Source organism: Pelobates fuscus, chromosome 3, assembly GCF_036172605.1.
Source record: "Pelobates fuscus isolate aPelFus1 chromosome 3, aPelFus1.pri, whole genome shotgun sequence".
Classification (NCBI taxonomy): Eukaryota; Metazoa; Chordata; class Amphibia; order Anura; family Pelobatidae; genus Pelobates; species Pelobates fuscus.
Genome location: NC_086319.1, coordinates 318,779,952 through 318,800,270, shown reverse-complemented (window position 1 = coordinate 318,800,270; position 20,319 = coordinate 318,779,952). Strand labels below are relative to the sequence as shown.

The 20,319-nt window shown below is 45.8% G+C and overlaps 1 protein-coding gene across 1 annotated transcript in view; it reads left to right on the top strand.

Moving 5' to 3' along the window:
• LOC134603182 (aminopeptidase N-like) overlaps nucleotides 1-20,319 on the top strand; it is a 59,212-nt gene that overhangs the window by 15,140 nt on the left and 23,753 nt on the right. The window contains exons 4-9 of the mRNA XM_063448915.1: nucleotides 4,426-4,555; nucleotides 4,809-4,963; nucleotides 6,793-6,906; nucleotides 7,282-7,425; nucleotides 19,513-19,578; nucleotides 19,760-19,825. Of these exons, the coding sequence (XP_063304985.1) occupies nucleotides 4,426-4,555; nucleotides 4,809-4,963; nucleotides 6,793-6,906; nucleotides 7,282-7,425; nucleotides 19,513-19,578; nucleotides 19,760-19,825 (675 nt within the window). The remainder of the gene's footprint in view (nucleotides 1-4,425; nucleotides 4,556-4,808; nucleotides 4,964-6,792; nucleotides 6,907-7,281; nucleotides 7,426-19,512; nucleotides 19,579-19,759; nucleotides 19,826-20,319) is intronic.

The following is a 20,319-nucleotide window of genomic DNA, read 5'->3' as shown; positions in this document are numbered from 1 at the left end:
TGTTTCTGCTAGAGTAGTGAGTGTCAGAGTGTGTGTGTGTCAGTGAGTGTGGTACTGTGTGTGTCTGTTACTGAGTGTGTTAGTTTGTGTGTGTCTGTTAGTGAGTCTGTTTGGTGTCTGTAAGTGAGTGTGTGTTTGTCAGTGAGAGTGTATGTTTTATAAGTGAGTGTGTATGTGTGTCTGTCTGTCAGTAAGTGTGTATGTATGTCTGTCCCTGAGTGTGTGTCTGTCAGTAAATGTGTGTATCTGTTAGTTAGTGTGTATGCGTCTGTTCATGAGAGTGTGTATGTGTGGTTTAAACCCCTTCAGCACTTACCTTTCTCCAGCACTGGGCTCCCTTGGCGCTGGGGATCCGCCTCTCAGCTCCGAATGCACATGCGCGGCAAGAGTCGCGCGTGCATTCAAACTGCCCATAGGAAAGCATTACTCAATGCTTTCCTATGGACGTCCAGCATCTTCTCACTGTGATTTTCACAGTGAGAATCACAGAAGCGGCTCTAGTGGCTGTCAGTGAGACAGCTACTAGGGTCTGGATTAACCCTTAGTGAAACATAGCAGTTTCTCTGAAACTGCTCTGTTTTCAGCTGCAGGGTTAAAACTAGAGGGACCTGGCACCCAGACCACTTCACTGAGTTGAAGTGATCTGAGTGCCTATAGTGGTCCTTTAAGTGTATGTGTATCTGCATTCACTGGCGTACATACCGCGGTCGCAGGGGTCGCAGCCCTGTGACCCCTGCGACCAGGTGCCCGCCGCCATGTGTTGCGGCCCCGGCCCGCGCAGAGTAAGCGCCGGGGGCGGGGGGCACGGATCAGTTTTCACACCGGGGCCCCATGGATCATCCTTGCTTTCTTGAGCACCGAGAGGATGAGAGGAGGCTAGGGTCCCTAGGGTATAGTGCTCGGGAGACAGGCATTCATTCCTGCTTCCCCTCTGTGCAGCAGCGGCTCTAGACTTGGTGACGTCCTCTTAAACAATTATCTCAATAAACTAATTTGTATAATTTTGTATATGTTCAGTTATGAATGCACCCGATACACAAATTAATACACATACATATAAATCCACAGATCATATCTCATACATGCATAGACATGCTCACATTCACATACATACACAGACACACACTGTCACATACAGAGGCACATAACAACATATACAGTCACATACATACATACAGGGTTATTTACAAAAGTGAGAATTGTCAGGAATCCATAGTGGATTTCAAAGTGGATGAAAGAATAATCAAACTGAAAGCATTGAATTCCTGACAATTGTTTTAGTGCATAACCTTGTCAGACATGAATTAACACACACCATCACAATCATCACAGACACACATCATCACATCATCATGGACACAGGCACACCAAACCAGTCACAGGCATACACGCATTAACACAGTTACAAACATTCATAAAAAAAACACAGGCACATACATTAAAAGACACACAGCACATATTTAGACATAACATCACAAACACCCCCCCATACATACATACATAGGTAATCAATAGCGGGTACAGAGTCACACACTGACTGCTTATGTATAGTAGGTTGAAAGTAGGTTAATTGAATTGGTGTTCAGGTGTGGTTATGTGACAGGGTAGGTAGTTTCACTCAGCAGAGTATTGCTGGTGTAACACCACCTTCACTCAGCAGCTCCTTTGCCAGCCACATACTGGGGGAGTTTATAGGGTTGGGAGGTTTTCAAAGCTGCATTCTAAAGCAGCCACTAACTCTATTGAGTCTAAGTTGCGATACTCTTCCCTGCAGTGCCCCGCCATTCTAGTGCTTGATCACAAATGCCCCCTCAAATGACCCTGGTGATCCAGTGGTATCCTATTTCAGTTGCCCAGCAGTCCGGTGGTGAATAGCAAGAAACGCACGTGCTGTTGTTTCAGATCATAATACCCACTCCTTCGCTGATCCGGCTTTCAATGTTGTCAGATCGCAGGCTGATAATCTATGTGCTCTGACTCACTAACTGAGCGCCGGAACCACGGGGGAGAGGATATGATGTAACTGCACCTACTGCTGGTGCGCACCAGTGGACCATCAGGGAATCATTTAAAATTTAATATGCTGGTGTCACCAACTTGCGAGGTGTGTTGGCCACCGCCTCTGATGTTATGGCACCCTGCGTGACCGCAAAGCTTTCACACCCCAAAGGATTTCCATGCTGACAGACACACTGGCACTCACTCTCAATGACACACACTCAGGGCTGCCATCAGATTTTTTGGGGCCCCTGACATAGCTCAAGATCTAGGCCCCCAGAACCCAACATTGAGTCCGCCCATAAGGATACAGTGTGTGTAGTGGACGCAGTGTGTCTGCTGAATATGGTGTGTGTATAGAGGATGTGAAATGTGCTTAGTGGATGCAGAGTGCGTGTGTAAAGTGGATGCAGAATGTGTGTGTAAAGTGGATGCGATGTGTGTGTGATGGATGCAGTGTGTAAAGAGAATGAAGTGTATTAGATGCAGTGCGTGTAGTGAATGCAGACTGTGTGTTTGTGCAGTGGATGCAGTGTGTGTGTATGGTAAATACAGAGTGTATGTTTGTGTAGTGGATGCAGTGTGTGTATAGTGAATGCAGAGTGTGTGTGTAGTGGATGTAGTGTGTGGATAGTAAATGTAGAGTATGTGTGTGTGTGTGTGTGTAGTGGAGGCAGTGTGTGGATAGTGAATGCAGAGTGGGTATTTGTGTAGAGGATGTAGTGTTTGTGTTTATTAGATGCAGTGCGTGTAGTGAATGCAGACTGTGTGTTTGTGCAGTGGATGCAGTGTGTGTGTATGGTAAATACAGAGTGTATGTTTGTGTAGTGGATGCAGTGTGTGTATAGTGAATGCAGAGTGTGTGTGTAGTGGATGTAGTGTGTGGATAGTAAATGTAGAGTATGTGTGTGTGTGTGTGTGTAGTGGAGGCAGTGTGTGGATAGTGAATGCAGAGTGGGTATTTGTGTAGAGGATATAGTGTTTGTGTTTATTAGGTGCAGTGTGTGTAGTGAATGCAGACTGTGTGTTTGTGCAGTGGATATAGTGCGTGTGTGTATAGTAAATACAGAGTGTGGATTTGTATTGTGGATACAGTGTGTGTATAGTGAATGCAGTGTCTGTGTGTAGTGTGTAGATTGTGAATGCAGAGTGTGTGTTTGTGTAGTGTGTGTAAATGTTGTGTGAAATAAGGGCAGCATTCTGTGGGAAAAACTGAGCTTTTTTTTCCCATTTATTTTAATATATTTTATTTTATATCCCCTTCTCTGCTTCTTACCTGTGGCCAGGGAGATGCCCGGTGGATTAGTGCAGAGAGCCAGGTGCTGTACACAGCAGAGGGGGCCCAGCGAGCTCCGTCTTTACTTCCCAGTTGATCCTCTCTTCTAACCGTCGCCTGCACCTTCCTCACTCGGCCCTGTATATTGCTGCAGAGTAGGCACCTGCCCTCTGGGATAAGCAGGTGCCTACTTTGCATTGATAAATAAACGCCGCTCCGGGGGTGCCCTTAAGTGGCCAACTGGCCACCTTCTGGGCTCCTTGTGACAGACCATTGGCCTGCTCCGCACAGCACCCCCACCTCCTGGCCCCTGTGTGCAGTGCACCCCGTGCACCCGCCCAGGATCGGCCCTGCTCCCATATTTTCTATAGATCAGCCAGTCTCCTAAGAATTACCCTAGAGCTGCAATAGCTGTTATACAATGTGCGTCACTCAGTGTCTCCCCTACATGTCCTGAAATTTATTTCCTGTGGGAGAGGATGTCAGTGGCAGATGGGAAGTGATCCACTTCCTAGCCAGCCTCACACACAGACAGTGGAGCTGGGACAGCACTCAATTTTCTGAATTTCTATAACTATTTCTGCTATTAAAGCTAACTGGACTACAGAGGACATTGGACAAGCATCCTGGTACTCCTGCATTGAGTTCTTAGTGTTCCACACTTGTTTTTTTTATTTATTTGTTTGCTACATTGTGCACCTGCTAGCAATTCATGGTTACAGAAGTTTCATTTACATGCTCATTTTTGGAAGGTCAAAAATGAAACCCTAAGATATTCCTACAATATTTTTATGACCATTTTTTTCTTTGTATCGAAAAATTTAGATGGTTTTAAACAAAGAACATCAGCCCTAATGAACTCATCAAATTGTCATAAATGCTGACAGTTGACATGATGACTACAAATTTAGAACTTGCCGAACACCCCTTAGAGTTTCACTTGTATGACATTGTATATATTTCTGCTTAAGCAAAGAAAGAAACGATGTACCAATTATGTTATATACGCACACACTTATCATTAATATTAGGACACACAGTGCTGTCCAAGACAGTATGATTATTTAAAGAGGACAAGTAGTAAACAGATAGGGAGCAGCACATCTTTTGGTGGGCAAAAGTTATATATTCTGTAAATTTTCGTTCTGTAGGTTCAGATCTGGGGCCGTAAGAAAGCTATTATAGATGAGAAACAAGGAGAATACGCTTTAAATATTACAAAACCCATTCTGGATTTTTTTGCTGAATATTATAACATCTCTTACCCTCTGCCAAAATCAGGTATGATCATCATGTCATTCAATTAAAAGTAAGAAGCATAGGAATATATGTACATTGTGGCTCTTTGTATTCTTACTGTTTCCTACAGTTTTTTTGTTCAGACGTATAAGACGTGACATGATTCTGGTATTTTATGATTTATGTACTTATTAGCCTGTTTATGCATTTATGTATAAGGTTGGCTTTACTGAATGGTAGTTATATTTATTTGACTGTTTGTTTATTCATGTCAACCCTGATTTGTGTCCTGCAGACCAGGTGGCCATACCTGACTTCAGTAACGGAGCGATGGAGAACTGGGGTCTGGTGACATACAGGGAGACAGCTCTTCTATTTGATTCTGCCGTATCATCGATCAGCAACAAGGAACGGGTAGCCACAGTGATTGCACATGAGCTTGCTCATCAGGTACCTTTCATACACATACAGGGTAGACACAAGACTACCTGGAGTGCTAAGGAGATTTATTTATATTTGGTGCTTACTTTGAAAGGGGGTGGCTATTAAATCTATTGAGTTTTGTTGCCTCTTGCTTCCTTTTCACCCTAAAAATGTGTTTCTTAATGTATGCCATTGTCTTGGTAAAGCAGCAGATTTATAATTTTTGACACTTCTTCTATTACAAAGGTGTTCTGTTTTATTTCCCTTTTTTCTGTCACTCTGAATGTGACAGCATTTTCTGATATGTATATGTCTGTGAAAAATGGCAGGATTTAAACAGAGACAAGTCAACACTTTTTAAACAGTTTTAGGACAACTTAATACATTTTAAAAGATTATCTTAGTATAGAAACAGTGTGATTCAGCATAGTCTAACATCATTCTAGATACAAGGCCTCTTATAGTACAACATTGTTATTATCAATTAATAGATAATTATAGTGTTAACTAAATGCATGTCCACAACCTCATTTATTGTGTGTATAGGAAACTAAACAGAAATGTTACTAACAATACGTAGAAATGCAAACAGAGGTAGTAAACTAATTCCATAATGCCATAGCAACCTCTGGAGGTTGAACAAGCATATGATTAGTGTTTTCTGTATTGGCTACATGATCCAAAAAATTGTAAATAAACTCATCTACATCGTATAGGTCAAAGGTAAATGATGGCGACTGTTGCAGCTGTGCTCCAAAGGCCATTGTCTCAGTACTAGTATTGGATAAAACCATTAATAAAGTAAAATGTTACTTTTTTTTTTTTTCTAGCCATCAGAGATATCTCTTCTTCAGATATAATAATTCATGGGAAAAAAAAAAATACATATTCCGAGATGTTCCAAACCTATATAGTCAAATATATTTGTATACATTTAATTATTTCTGAGGTTCTTATTTGATAATATCGCATGTTGTAATGTAAATTTCACTGGTACTACATGTTTATTAATAGGACATTTTGGGATCAGCAATGGTAACATTTCAATTTATACATCTTGTGTTTTTTGGCCATGACAGTACTGTAAGTTATATTAACCAACAATAATTCATTTCTGAAATCACCATCTTTGAAACAATGTCACAGGTACAGGTTTAGACCTAAACAAGATTTGAACATGGACATAATTATTGTATATTCATGTGTACGTGTACTATTTAGTCTGTATTTGTAATCATCTTCTCTGTGTACCTAACATCTAATTCCTCTTTATATCTATCCAATACAAAGCTATCCATTTGATGTCTAAAAAGAACACATCCAATGTATATACATAATGGTTAATCTTAGACTTGTGCCTAGCAAAAACATTTGGGTCATCCAAATCAATTTGGCCAAGTTCCAGTCCACTGCAAATATGGACAGAATGTTGCACATTTTTTCAACCATTTGGTTCACAGATCAAGTGAACAGAAGTAAAGAATAGAGAGGGAAAAGAAGGAGTAGTAAAAATAAAATCTACATTTATATAGAACAGTTTCATTAAATATATAATATATAAATATAGATTTATTTGTACTGCTCCTCCTTTTTCTCTGTAGTGCTCACTTTTCACTTGATATGTAAATAAAATCTGCATTTTGTGGCTGCCCCTAATATCAATCATTTGTATTTTGATTGAACTCCAAATCACAAAAAAAAAATTGATTGTTTAGTCCTCATTTTGTGATTTGTCATACAGTGATTCAGAATTACATCTTGATGGTCACCCCCAAATGTGGGGGGTCACCCCCAAATTTGTTTGATATCGAGTGCACAAGCCTAGTCAATTCTTTTTTATTCTATGTGTTTCATAGTGGTTTGGAAATCTTGTGACCGTACAATGGTGGAATGATCTGTGGCTGAATGAAGGTTTTGCTACTTATGTGGAATATTTGGGAGCAGACAAAGCAGAGCCCACCTGGAACATAGTATGTATTGTCTTTTAGGTAGTACACAACTTTTAGAGATGCTACATTGAGAAAGAATATATTTTGGCAACTAACCATGTCAAATGTGCACTTGTTGTCTCCTTAATAAGATTTCTGTAACTTTTTAAATAAATAATAATTTATTTTGTTGTTAGAAGGGTTATATTCCTGCAATTTAACAAGTGTTCTATATATTCATTAGACGATTGCCAGAAAATATGTAGGTGATGGGAGCAAAGCTTGATAGATTCTATAAACAGCACAAGATCATTTATTTCTAATTCATGTTAGTTAAAAGAAATATTAATAATTCAATGAATGTAAATTACAGTATATTTGAATTTTCTCTAACCCATTTTGTGTAAACCTTTTTAGAAAGATTTGATAGTGCTAAATGATGTACATTATGTAATGGCGGTTGATGCACTGGCTTCTTCTCATCCACTGACATCGAAAGAGGAAGAGGTGAACACCCCAGCACAAATAGGTGGACTCTTTGACTCCATTGCTTATAGCAAGGTAAGATAATTCACAAATGTCACTGCATGCATACTGCAGCTACATCTATAATATGCCAACCTGTAGTCATCAGCTACGTGCATGATAAGCCAACCTGTAGTCATCAGCTGCATGTATGATAGGTCAACCTATAGACATCATCTACATGCATGATAGGCCAAACTGTAGTCATCAGCTGCATGCATCATAACCCAACCTGTAGACATCAGCTGCATGCATGATAGGCCAACCTGTAGACATCAGCTGCATGTATGATAGCCCAACCTGTAGACACCAGCTGCATGCTTCATAGGCCAACCTGTAGACACCAGCTGCATGCTTCATAGGTCAACCTGTAGACATCAGCTGCATGTATGATAGGCCAACCTGTATACATCAGCTGCATGTATCATAACCCAACCTGTAGTCATCAGCTGCATGTATGATAGGCCAACCTGTAGACATCAGCTGCATGCATGATAGGCCAACCTGTAGACATCAGCTGCATGTATGATAGCCCAACCTGTAGACACCAGCTGCATGTTTCATAGGTCAACCTGTAGACATCAGCTGCATGCATGATAGGCCAACCTGTAGACATCAGCTGCATGTATGATAGCCCAACCTGTAGACACCAGCTGCATGCTTCATAGGTCAACCTGTAGACATCAGCTGCATGTATGATAGGCCAACCTGTATACATCAGCTGCATGTATCATAACCCAACCTATAGTCATCAGCTGCATGTATGATAGGCCAACCTATATACATCAGCTGCATACATGATAGGCCAACCTGTAAACATCAGCTGCATGTATGATAGGTCAACCTGTAGACATCAGCGGCATGTATCATAACCCAACCTGTAGTCATCAGCTGCATGTATGATAGGCCAACCTGTATACATCAGCTGCATGTATCATAACCCAACCTGTAGTCATCAGCTGCATGTATGAAAGGCCAACCTGTAGACATCAGCTGCATACATGATAGGTCAACCTGTAGACATCAGCGGCATGCATGATAAGCCAACCTGTAGTCATCAGCTGCATGTATGAAAGGCCAACCTGTAGACATCAGCTGCATGCATGATAGGCCAACCTGTAGTCATCAGCTGCATGCATCATAACCCAATCTGTAGTCATCAGTTGCATGTATGATAGGCCAACCTGTAGACATCAGCTGCATGTATGATAGGTAGGTCTGCTGTACAGTACTGAAAAGCTTTTCAGACCTCTCTTGCAGCCCCCCCAAAAGAAACTGATAGATAAGTGTTTTATTAGCAATAGTATTTAAATACAAGGGGTTCTGAGCCAAAACTAACCTTATGTAATCCAGATAAAAGATTTTCTTTAATATAAGCAAATTAAGGAACATAATTCACTTGCTAATTTGGTTTTATGATTTAGTGATGAATCGTTACATTTTAAAATCATTCAAAGTAACAAAAACCCATCTATCTCTAAGACATCCAGTCACTAACACCTGAGTTGAGGGTGCACGTGCAAATTATCCTTTAGGCATTCACTAATATTGACTGAGGTATAATTTGTCCATTCACTAATAGTAACTGAGGTACAATTTGTCCATGCACTAATATTAACTGAGGTAAAATTTGTCCATTCACTAATATTAACTGAGGTACAATTTGGTCAAACTTTCTAGCTGTACTCAACAAAGAGAGTATGACAGACGCATCGAAAGCTTATGGGGTAAGCTGCACTCATGACAGGTGCATTGTCACCATATGGGCTGGAGGAGCTGTCCATTACCTTTACCCAACCCACCCCAATGAAACACGGACACTTTTGGGTATGGGTCAATATGTCCACAGCTTTTATTCATATATTTATAATAAGATAATAATAATAATAACATAAAAAGTCATTGCCCACCCCCAAATCCTCAGCCATCCAACCAGCCCTGCTCCACCTAAGTCCGCCTCAAAGCCCTGTCAAGGCCCCCTCTGCTAAGCTGCGCTTTCTTCTTGGGGCTACATGACAGGTGCATTGTCGCCATATGGGCTGGAGGAGCTGTCCATTACATTTACCCAACACACCCCAATAAAACACTGACACTTTTGGGTATGGGTCAATATGTCCACAGCTTTTATTTATATATTTATAATATGATAATAATAATAACAAATGCATAAAAAGTCATTGCCAACCCCCAATTCCTCAGCCATCCAACATTATCACTTTCCCACATGAATTCGCAAGGCAATGACCCATCATATATAACATAACATTGTATAACAATCCATAAGTATAACAAAACAAGATCCAACATTTTCCACACGATCCTGGCAGGGGTATACCTTGATACCCCTACACCACCTGGGTTCTGAGCTACCAATGAGCTTGAAACCACCAACATCTTACCAACAGGTTACCAGTCCATATTAAAACAGCCAACTCACTACTCTTGCTCTTCTCTTCCTTAACCCCTTAAGGACACATGACATGTGTGACATGTCATGATTCCCTTTTATTCCAGAAGTTTGGTCCTTAAGGGGTTAAGCAGGCCCGTTACCCCCTTAACTTTCCTTCCACTAGCCCACCGCTGTGACCAAACGGGGAGAATAAAAATACCAACATTAAAGGGAGGGAAGGAGGGACCAATTCAGCCTGCTAAGTCAATAAGCATTGAGGGTTATTAAAATGGCCGACATTTATATCAGCCTACCCAGAATCCTGATCTGTTAATCACCACCCCTGCTCCACCTAAGCCAGCCTCCAAGCCCTGTCAAGGCCCCCTCTGCTAAGCTGCGCTTTCTTCTTGGGGCTACATGACAGGTACATTGTTGCCATATGGGCTGGAGGAGCTGGCTATTACCTTTACCCCAACCCACCCCAATGAAACACTGACACTTTTGGGTATCGGTCAATATGTCCACAGCTTTTATTTATTATATTTATAATATGATAATATAAATAACAATAATATATAAATAACATTAAAAGTCATTGCCCTCCCCCAAATCCTCAGCCATCCAACATTATCACTTCCCCACATATCAATTCGCAAGGCAATGACCCATCATATATAACATAACATGGTATAACAATCCGTAAGTATAACAAAAAAAGATCCAACATTTTCCATACGATCCTGGCAGGGGCAGGGCCGGATTAACATAGGGGCTGATGGAGCTGCAGCTCCAGGCCCAGGCCCATGGAATAGGCCCATTGGTTTAAAAAAAAAAAAAAAAAAATTTTTTTTTTTTTTTTTTTACACACTACTCTTAGGGTTGCCAGGTATTTCTCATGTATTTCTTAGGGTTGCCAGGCATTTCTAAGAAGTATTTCACAGGTATTTGAGGCTGCCTAGCCGGTGCCGGTATTGCAGTAATACCGGCAATACAAATGTCTGTCTGAGTATAAACATAGATTATTCTGCAATACCAGCGCCGGCCAGTAGGGGTCGCTGTTTGTATGGAGAGAGGCAGTGATAAGAAATTACGGCATCTCCCTCCCTGCCTCTCTCCACTCACTGATCCGCGGGGGAGCAGCTCTGCACAGAGAGTCCAGACAGCAGCTCCGAGACATGGGGACGCTGAGACATTGGGACACTGGGGAACATGGGGACTCTGAGCATGGACGTCCGCAGGAATTTTTCTGTGGGGGGGGGGGGGTATAATTGTAATGACATCCATGCTTGGCCCCTTTTTGACAGTGTCATGAAAAGGAAGGAGCATAGTCATTTTCACATAATGCAAGGATGAATAGCGTTTTCACAACTATGGTGTCAGGAATTTATGTTTGTATTCCTGACACTATAGTGTTCCTTTCATCAAATTACAGGAACATTCTGGTCACCATAACAACTTTATCTAAATGAAAATGCTGTGATGCAAGGAGGCCCCTGGGTGCTCTTTCATTGAAGGGGTGAAACCGCTCTCAAATGGTTTACCCCCAAAGGCTTCCTTCAGCTCCAGATCTCCAGGTCGCTCAGTGGTATTCGACTTCTGAAACAGAGTGTCAGGAAGTGCAGATTGACGTTGGGCATGGGTGCCGCTGATTGGCTAGAGTGGTCAGCTGACACTCTAAGCCAATCGCTAGTTCCCAATTCATAAAAATGTTTTACGTCTTAATGAATGGGGAGCTACTGATGGCTTAGAGTGCTAGCTGACCCATCTAGCCAATCAGCGGCACCCCTACCCAGCGGCCCTCTGTGTTTCCTGACATTCAGTAAATAAAAGTGAACATATTAACACTGATATTGTTTGTTTTTACCTGGGGAGATGAGAAGGTCCAAAGTGTCCCTGCCAGGCCCAGATACCAACGCCTTATGATGTGGTGTCCAGAATGAAGTGCTCCAATCTCATTTTCTTCTCCTTCATTTGACACAGTCTTCTTTGTCTTCTGAGGCTCCTTCTGCTCCTTTACCTTTCTGCTTCTTTCTGCTTATTTTGCGCCCTTCTGCTCCTTTCTCTTTCTGATCCCTTTCTGCTCCTTGATGGCTCTTCCTGCTCCTTGATGGCCCTTCCTGCTTCTTGCAGACCCTTCCTGCTTCTTACTGCCCTTCCTGCTTCTTTCTGCCCCTTCCAGCTTCTTTCTGCCCCTTCCAGCTTCTTGCAGCCCCTTGCTGATCCTTTCTGTTCCTTCTGATTCTTCCTGCCCCTTCCTGCTCCTTGCTGCCCCTTCCTGCTCCTTGCAGACCCTTCCTGCTCCTTGCAGACCCTTCCTGCTCCTTGCAGACTCTTCCTGCTTTTTGCAGACCCTTCCTACTCCTTTCTGCCTCTTCTTTCTCCTTGCTGCCCCTTCCTACTCCTAGCAGACCCTTACTACTCCTTGCTGACCCCTCCTGCCCCTTGCAGACCCTTTCTACTCCTTGCTGACCCTTCCTGCTCCTTGCTGCCTCTTCCTACTCCATGCTGCCCCTTCCTACTCCATGCTGCCCCTTCCTGCTCCTTGCAGACCCTTCCTACTCCTTGCAGACCCTTCCTGCTCCCTCTTCCTACTCCTTGCTGCCTCTTCCTACTCCTTGCTGCCTCTTCCTACTCCATGCTGCCCCTTCCTACTTCATGCAGCCCCTTCCTGCTCCTTGCAGACCCTTCCTGCTCCTTGCAGACCCTTCCTGCTCCCTCTTCCTACTCCTTGCTGCCTCTTCCTACTCCTTGCTGCCCCTTCCTACTCCTTGCTGCCCCTTCCTGCTCCTTGCTGACCCCTCTTGCTCCTTGCAGACCCTTCCTACTCCTTGGTGACCCCTCCTGCTCCTTGCAGACCGTCCCTACCCCTTCCTGCTGCCCCTTCCTATTCCTTGCTGACCCCTCCTGCCTCTTGCAGACCCTTTCTACTCCTTGCTGACCCCTCCTGCTCCTTGCTGACCCCTCATGCTCCTTGCTGCTCCTTCTACTTTACCCTTCTGCTCCTTGAAAACCTTTCGACCCCTTCCTGCTTCTTGCTGCCCCTTTCTATTCCTTGCTGACCCCTCCTGCCCCTTGCAGAACCTTTCTGCTCCTTCTACTTTACCTTCCTCTATGCGGTCTCCCCCACCCCCCATCCCTCACTTACCTGCTCTGTAGGCTGCCTCTGTGCTGCTCCCCTGTGGTTTCAGTCATGAGAGAGAGGCAGGGATAAGCTGTAGCTTCCTGTCTTTCTCCATTCACAGCGCCACCTACTGGCCAGCGCTGGTATTGCACTGTATTCTCACACTAAAACGAAAAATAGCAGCACAAGCTGAAAAATCTGGGGGGGGGGAGGAAGGGCCAAGTACCCCCCTTTACCCTCCCCATTCGGACGCCCATGACCCTGAGACACTAGGGACACAGTGGCCCCATGGCTCCCAGTGGCCCCTAGTCTGTGTCCCCATGTCTCCCAGCCACTGTCCCTAGTGGCTCAGTGGCCCCATGTCTCCCAGTGTCCCCATGTCTCTAAGTGTCCCCTAGTGTCCTAGTGACATCAGGACACTGGGAGACACGAGGACACAGACTCTAAGGGACACTGGGAGACATGGGGATACAAACACTAGGGGACACTGGGCGACATGGGGACACTGAGAGGCATGGAGACACAGGGAGACATGGGGACACTGGGCGACTTTGAGACATAGGAGACATGGCAGTGTCCCCATGTCTCCCAGCCAGTGTCCCTAGTATCTCAGTATCCCCATGTGTCCCTGGTGTCTCTCAGTGTATGTAGTGTGCCAGTGTCCTTAGTGTCTCAGTGTTCCCTAGACTCCCAAAGTCCCCTAGTCTCCCAATGTCTCTGTGTCCCCATTTCTCATAGTGTCTCAGTGTCCCCTAGTATAAAAGAAAAAATCTCAGGCACTCACTGTGATAGATTTAGGCAGGTTTATTGGACACCGCAACGTTTCGACCTGTACCCAGGTCTTTATCAAGTCTCTAATGTCCCCTATGTATCAGTGTCCCCTAATTTGTAATTAGGCCCATCATAATTATCAGCACCAGGCCCACTGGGCTCTTAATCCGGCCCTGGGCAGGGGTATACCTTGATACCCCTACACCACCTGGGTTCTGAGCTACCAATGAGCTCGAAACCACCAACATCTTACCAACAGGTTACCAGTCCATATTAAAACAGCCAACTCACTACTCTTGCTCTTCTCTTCCTTAAGCAGGCCCGTTACCCCCTTAACTTTCCTTCCACTAGCCCGCGGCTGTGACCAAACGGGGAGAATAAAAAAAACAACAGTAAAGGGAGGGAAGGAGGGACCAATTCAGCCTGCTAAGTCAATAAGCAATGAGGGTTATTAAAATGGCCGACATTTATATCAGCCTACCCAGAATCCTGATCTGTCAATCACCAGCCCTGCTCCACCTAAGTCCGCCTCCAAGCCCTGTCAAGGCCCCCTCTGCTAAGCTGCGCTTTCTTCTTGGGGCTACATGACAGGTGCATTGTCGCCATATGGGCTGGAGGAGCTGTCCATTACATTTACCCAACACACCCCAATAAAACACTGACACTTTTGGGTATGGGTCAATATGTCCACAGCTTTTATTTATATATTTATAATATGATAATAATAATAACAAATGCATAAAAAGTCATTGCCAACCCCCAATTCCTCAGCCATCCAACATTATCACTTTCCCACATGAATTCGCAAGGCAATGACCCATCATATATAACATAACATTGTATAACAATCCAGAAGTATAACAAAACAAGATCCAACATTTTCCACACAATCCTGGCAGGGGTATACCTTCATACCCCTACACCAACCAGGGTTCTGAGCTACCAATGAGCTCAAAACACCCACATCTTACCAACAGGTAACCAGTCCATATTAAAACAGCCAACTCACTACTCTTGCTCTTCTTTTTCTTAAGCAGGCCCCTTAACTTTCCCCCTTAACTTTCCTTCCACTAGCCCGCCACAAGCTCAGACCTTTACCCCTTAAGCCATCTGAGCACCGCCACCCAGAAGAAATAAAGCCTTGGCCAGACCCTCCTGCAGCCCCAAATTAAATACATCGCATCCCACCTCCGAGAGATGTACCTGAACCATTAACCAGTAACTTAATCCGGCCCTCAGGGAAGCCCAGCTGCTGACCCCGAAAACGAACTGCGGCTCTCCTTTTGGCCCAGAAAATAAACAAATGGCCCACGATCCAAGCCATTTGACCTAGGGAAGAAAATAAATATGTCAGCCAGTATCCCAAAAGGCCAACTCCCCCTCCCCACCCCCCCCCCGAGCAGCATCACACCATCTTATCCAACCGAACATAGGACCGGAACCTCTCCGATTCCCACCGCCCAATTTTCTTAACCAAGTCGTCACCCAAGCCTAGTTGAGTCGCCTCGTTTGCCGCCCCTATTTGGAACGAGTGCGTCCCGAACTGATTCGGCCCCACCCCCAAACCTTAAAGTCCTCGTCTAAAAACCTTGAGAAATTGAAAATGTGAAAGCGAGGTACCGTCCTCGAGCATCAGAAAGACCCAAGCCCCAGAAGGCGCCGTCCCAGGTATCGAGCCACACTAGCTACCGGGCATAATGGCGACCCGGTAAAGGCGTGCAGTACCACATCCATGCCCTGACCCCGAACATCCGTTTTGGACTGGCGGAGATGTAACCACAACATTGTACGCTGTCCATCGAACCGCCGAACGCTGGACACCCGCCCCGACCCGATTTGAGCTAACCAGTTCCCCGATTCGAAACGCCCCGAAGAAGGCCAACAGGAACGCCACTTCGAACAAGTTTGCCTCGTACCCATTAAATCAAAGCCCCGGCAGGCTGCGTACTAGTCCCCTGAGAATGTCAAGGGAGACTGGCCTCCTTGAGTCAGGGACACTGCGCCCCCTCCGAAAACCCTTCAGAGGTTGACGAATGACAACGTTTTTGGGGTGGTCCTCCCACCCCCGAAACTTAAACCAGAACGCGAGCACAGCCATCTGTCGATCCACCACTGCAGGGGACAGACCTTTTGCCAAGAGCTGGAAAACATACCATAGCAACGCATCCAACCCGGAACCGCTGACCATCGCTGGGTCCATTCCTCCTAGCGACTGTTCCCAGGCATCCCAAACCTTACTGTACACCGTCCATGTACTGGGGCCAAGCTCACGAGTCTTCCAAGCATGCCGTCCCTAGCTTCCACATCTCCCCGGGGCATTCCTGACCCTCCGTCATTGCCTCCGGTGCCACCGTCCGATATCTGGACCACTCCAAACGAGGCACAGCATCAGCAACCACATTCAAATACCCCGGCACATGTCGTGCGCAGAATACTAAGTTGAGCAACATACACAGTAACAGGAAGCGGCGCAAGAGGCGTACCACTGGACCCGAAGAGGCCGAAAGGTTATTAACCGCGTGCACCACGGACATGTTGTCCGTGTAAAACACCACCTTCCGATCCCGGAGGAGATCACCCCAGAGTGATAGGGCCACCAACAGGGGGAAAAGCTTGAGAAAGGCCAAGTACCGCATCATCGGGCTACCCGCCCAGGTTATCGGCCAAGCCTCTGCGCACCACCTCCCTTTGAAATAAGCACCGAAGCCCAAGTCAGCTGCCGCCACCGCTGCTTTACGAAAGAACACCGTCCCATTAAAGTCCTCCAAGAAGGTGCCCCACACTTCAAGGTCAGCCCGCATAGGCTTGGATATCCTTATGAAATGGCGTGCCGACCGCACCCCCGCAGTCGCCTGAGAGAGACTGCGACTGAAAATCTGCCCCATGGGGATCACCCAGCACGCAAAGTTGAGCTTACCTATCAGCGACTGCAGATGTTTCAGCGTGACCTTGTGGGACTGGCGGACTTCCGCCACTGCCCCACTAAGCCCACATAGTTTGTCCTGTGGCAGTCAACACTCCCCCCGTAAGGAGTCAATTTCCAGTCCCAGGAAATTGAGGCACTCTGTGGGGCCTTCAGTCTTCCGGCTGCTAGCGGTACCCCAAACCAGGGCCGTCTTTAGCGCGGGGCAAACGGGGCAGCTGCCCCGGGCCCAGTTGCTCCTGGGGGGCCCAGAGCAGCTGCCCCGTGGGCCCCGCGATTTGCGCAGCCCCCCTTGGACCCGGTGGTGCGGCTGCACAGAGCCGCACCATCCCGCATGCTAGAGAGGGCCCCCGGGTGGCCCATGCACTAAGGGCCACCCGGTGGACATGTGTCAGCAGGGGCCCGGTCGGGCGCTGTTACGCTTAAACAGCACGACCGAGCCCCTTCCTGTTCGTCAGCCGGCTGGGAGAAAGTGAGTGCCGCGCGTCACTTCCTCCCACCGAAGATCAGAGCCGCACAGAAGGAGAAAGGCAGGGAGGAGGGGAGTTTCAGAGGAGAACTCCCAACTGCCTCAGCCTGCCACTGTTCCCCAGGGAAACCACCCTCCAGAAAAGGTAAGGGTGGTTGGAGGGTGGCTAAATGTATGTCAGTATGTTTGTGTGTGTATGTCTGTCTGTGTTTCAGTGTATCTGTGTGTGTATATCAGTATGCCTGTGTGTGTCAGTATGTCTGTGTGTGTGTCAATACTTCTGTCAGTGTGTGTGTGTGTCAGTATGTCTGTGTGTCAGTATGTCTGTGTGTCAGTATGTCTGTGTGTGTGTGTGTGTGTCTGTGTGTGTGTGTGAATACTTCTGTCAGTGTGTGTGTCAGTATGTCTGTGTGTGTGTGTCAGTATGTCTGTGTGTGTGTGTGTCTGTGTGTGTGTGTATGTGTCAGTATTTCTGTCTGTGTGTGTGTGTGTCAGTATGTCTGTCTGTGTGTGTGTCAGTATGTCTGTCTGTGTGTGTGTGTCAGTATGCCTGTGTGTGTCAGCATGCCTGTGTGTGTCAGCATGCCTGTGTGTGTGTGTCAATACTTCTGTCAGTGTGTGTCAGCATGTCTGTGTGTGTGTGTCAGCATTTCTGTCTGTGTGTGTGTCAGTATGTCTGTGTGTGTGTCAGTATGACTGTGTGTGTGTCAGTATTTCTGTCTGTGTGTGTCAGTATGTCTGTGTGTGTGTGTCAGTATTTCTGTCAGTGTATGTGTATGTGTATGTGTGTGTGTTAGTATGTCTGTCTGTGTGTGTCAGTATGTCTGTGTGTATGTCAGTATGCCTGTGTGTGTCACTGTGTCTGTGTGTATGTCAGTATGCGTGTGTGTATCAGCATGTCTGTATGTGTGTCAGTATATCTGTCAGTGTATGTGTCTGTGTGTGTATGTATGTGCGTCTGTGTGTGTGTGTGTGTGTCAGTATGTCTGAATGTGTGTCAATATGTCTGCCAGTATATATTTGTGTGTCAGTGTATGTGTGTGTCAGTATGTATCTGTGAATATTTTAATATGTCTGTGTGTGTGTATGTGTCAATATGTCAGTGTGATTGGGGGTTGGGTGTAATTGGGGGGTTGGTGGATTGAGAGGGTCACAGGGCCGAGGGGGCCCAACAAAATTCTTTGCCCAGGGTCCTATTCATATTAAAGACGGCCCTGCCCCAAACAACCCCGCCACCCATTCGATCGCCTGCAGCAGGTAGCTGCATAGCCGAGAACCAGCCGGGCCCACACAGAGGAAATCATCCAAGTAGTGTACCACTGACCGATGCCCAGATTCCTCCCTAACCACCCATTCCAGGAAGGTGCTGAACTTCTTGAAGTATGAGCAGGAGATGGAACAGCTCATTGGAAGGCAAAGTTCCACAAAGTATTGGCCCTCAAATAAACACCCTAGCAGGTAGTAGCACTACGGATGCACAGGTAGCAACCAGAACGCTGCCTCAATGTCCACCTTGGCCATCAGCGCCCCCTGCCTGGCCCTCTTAACCAGCTCGAGACCGAGCATAGTTCCTTATCAATATCATCATTCACCGACGCCCCTTTCGAGTGCGACAGATGATGTATGAGCCGGTATTTCCCTGCTTCCTTCTTAGGGACCATCCCCAACGGAGACAACCTCAAGCCGGGTATCAGGGGATCCTGAAACAGCCCTGCCATGCGCCCAGACTGAACCTCGTTATAAAGCTTTTCCCAGACCACCCCCAGGAATTCCCCTACCGACTTCAAGTTATGAAAACTCAAAGCAAACTCCCCGTCCCAGAACAGTACCCATCAGTAACCCCCCCTCGCAACAGTTCTGCATCTCCCGTATTACCGTAGCGGCTTAGCCACGGTAACATCGCGTCTATTCTCACCTGTGTTTTGCCCTCAAGGCAGCAGGCGCCCCCCGGGCGCCGCAGTTCCTCTGGCCCCACTGCCTTTCCCTTAACGGAAACAGCGGTGCAGGCCATGAGTGCCCCCACATCCGGAACACTTGTGCTTGTACTTGCAGGCCGAGCCCCATTTGCATTGCCCCTCATTGAACAGCCAGCAAAACCCTTTTTTATGAGAGGCAGACGCGGGGGACTGTCCCCCTGCCCGGCCCCGTGCTGAAAGGGTGACGCCCTTTGAGCCATCATAAGCTTCATCCAGAGAGGGAGATCCATCTATACTTTGCTGTATCTCTACTACTGTATCGTGGCTGGAGGTGGGGACAGATTAATCCCCTCAAAGTCTTTTATCAATGAGAAATGAGTGAAAAAGTCTCTGATTGCTTTCAGAATGAGGTAGATAGGTTCTGGAGGAATAAGAATTGTAGATTTAAAAAAAAAAAAGTAACTTTAAGGGTTTTTTTCAGTCACATTTTAATTGGTGTGGTATACCATTATTAAGTTGTTCGTTTTTATCTAGGGTGGATCAGTCATCAGGATGTTATCTGACTTTCTCTCTGAAGAACTGTTTGTTCAAGGATTGTCTGTAAGTAATTCATTCTAAAGCCAAATTAACCATGACCAAATTACTTTTTAATAGTAAGCCATTTTTGTAGCCCAAAGCTCCTTGATTCATTTATGAAAAATGTGCATATATATAAAAAAAAGGAAATATGCAAAAAAAAAATTACTCCATTGATGCTAAAAACATAACCTTTTTTTTCCAGACCTACCTGAAACAATTCCAATTTAGTAATGCAGTGTACAGTGATTTATGGACTCATCTGCAAACAGTAAGCAACACTTTTGTAATGTGATCTTTTGTTAATGGAAACTCATATTATGCTTTAAATGCTGTTAACACGCTAATCCTACAAAGCTAAACTTTCAAAAGCAAGATTGCCTTAAAAGGAATAATTATCTTGTGTAATGACAAGCCAACACATAGAAGTTGCCACTGTTCTCATTAATACCATTTCTTGAAAGTTAGGCATGAATCTAGGGGCCTATCCTTTTAAACAGAGGTGTAACTGGAAACCACGGAGTTCCGGTTCGAAAATTGCCCCGGGCCCTCCCTCATACATCTATCCTCCAACAGCATGGGCCACCCGATGGGCCCCTTCAATACGGCCCTGGCGGTTATACCGCGCGGGCCGGGACCACGTTACTTAGCCGGCGGGTGGCCGGGCCCCCTGGAGTAACGGCCCCGGTCGCAGCTGCGACCCCTGCGACCGCTGTAGTTCCACCACTGCTTTTAACGATCATTAGCAAGTGGCTAACAACGCCA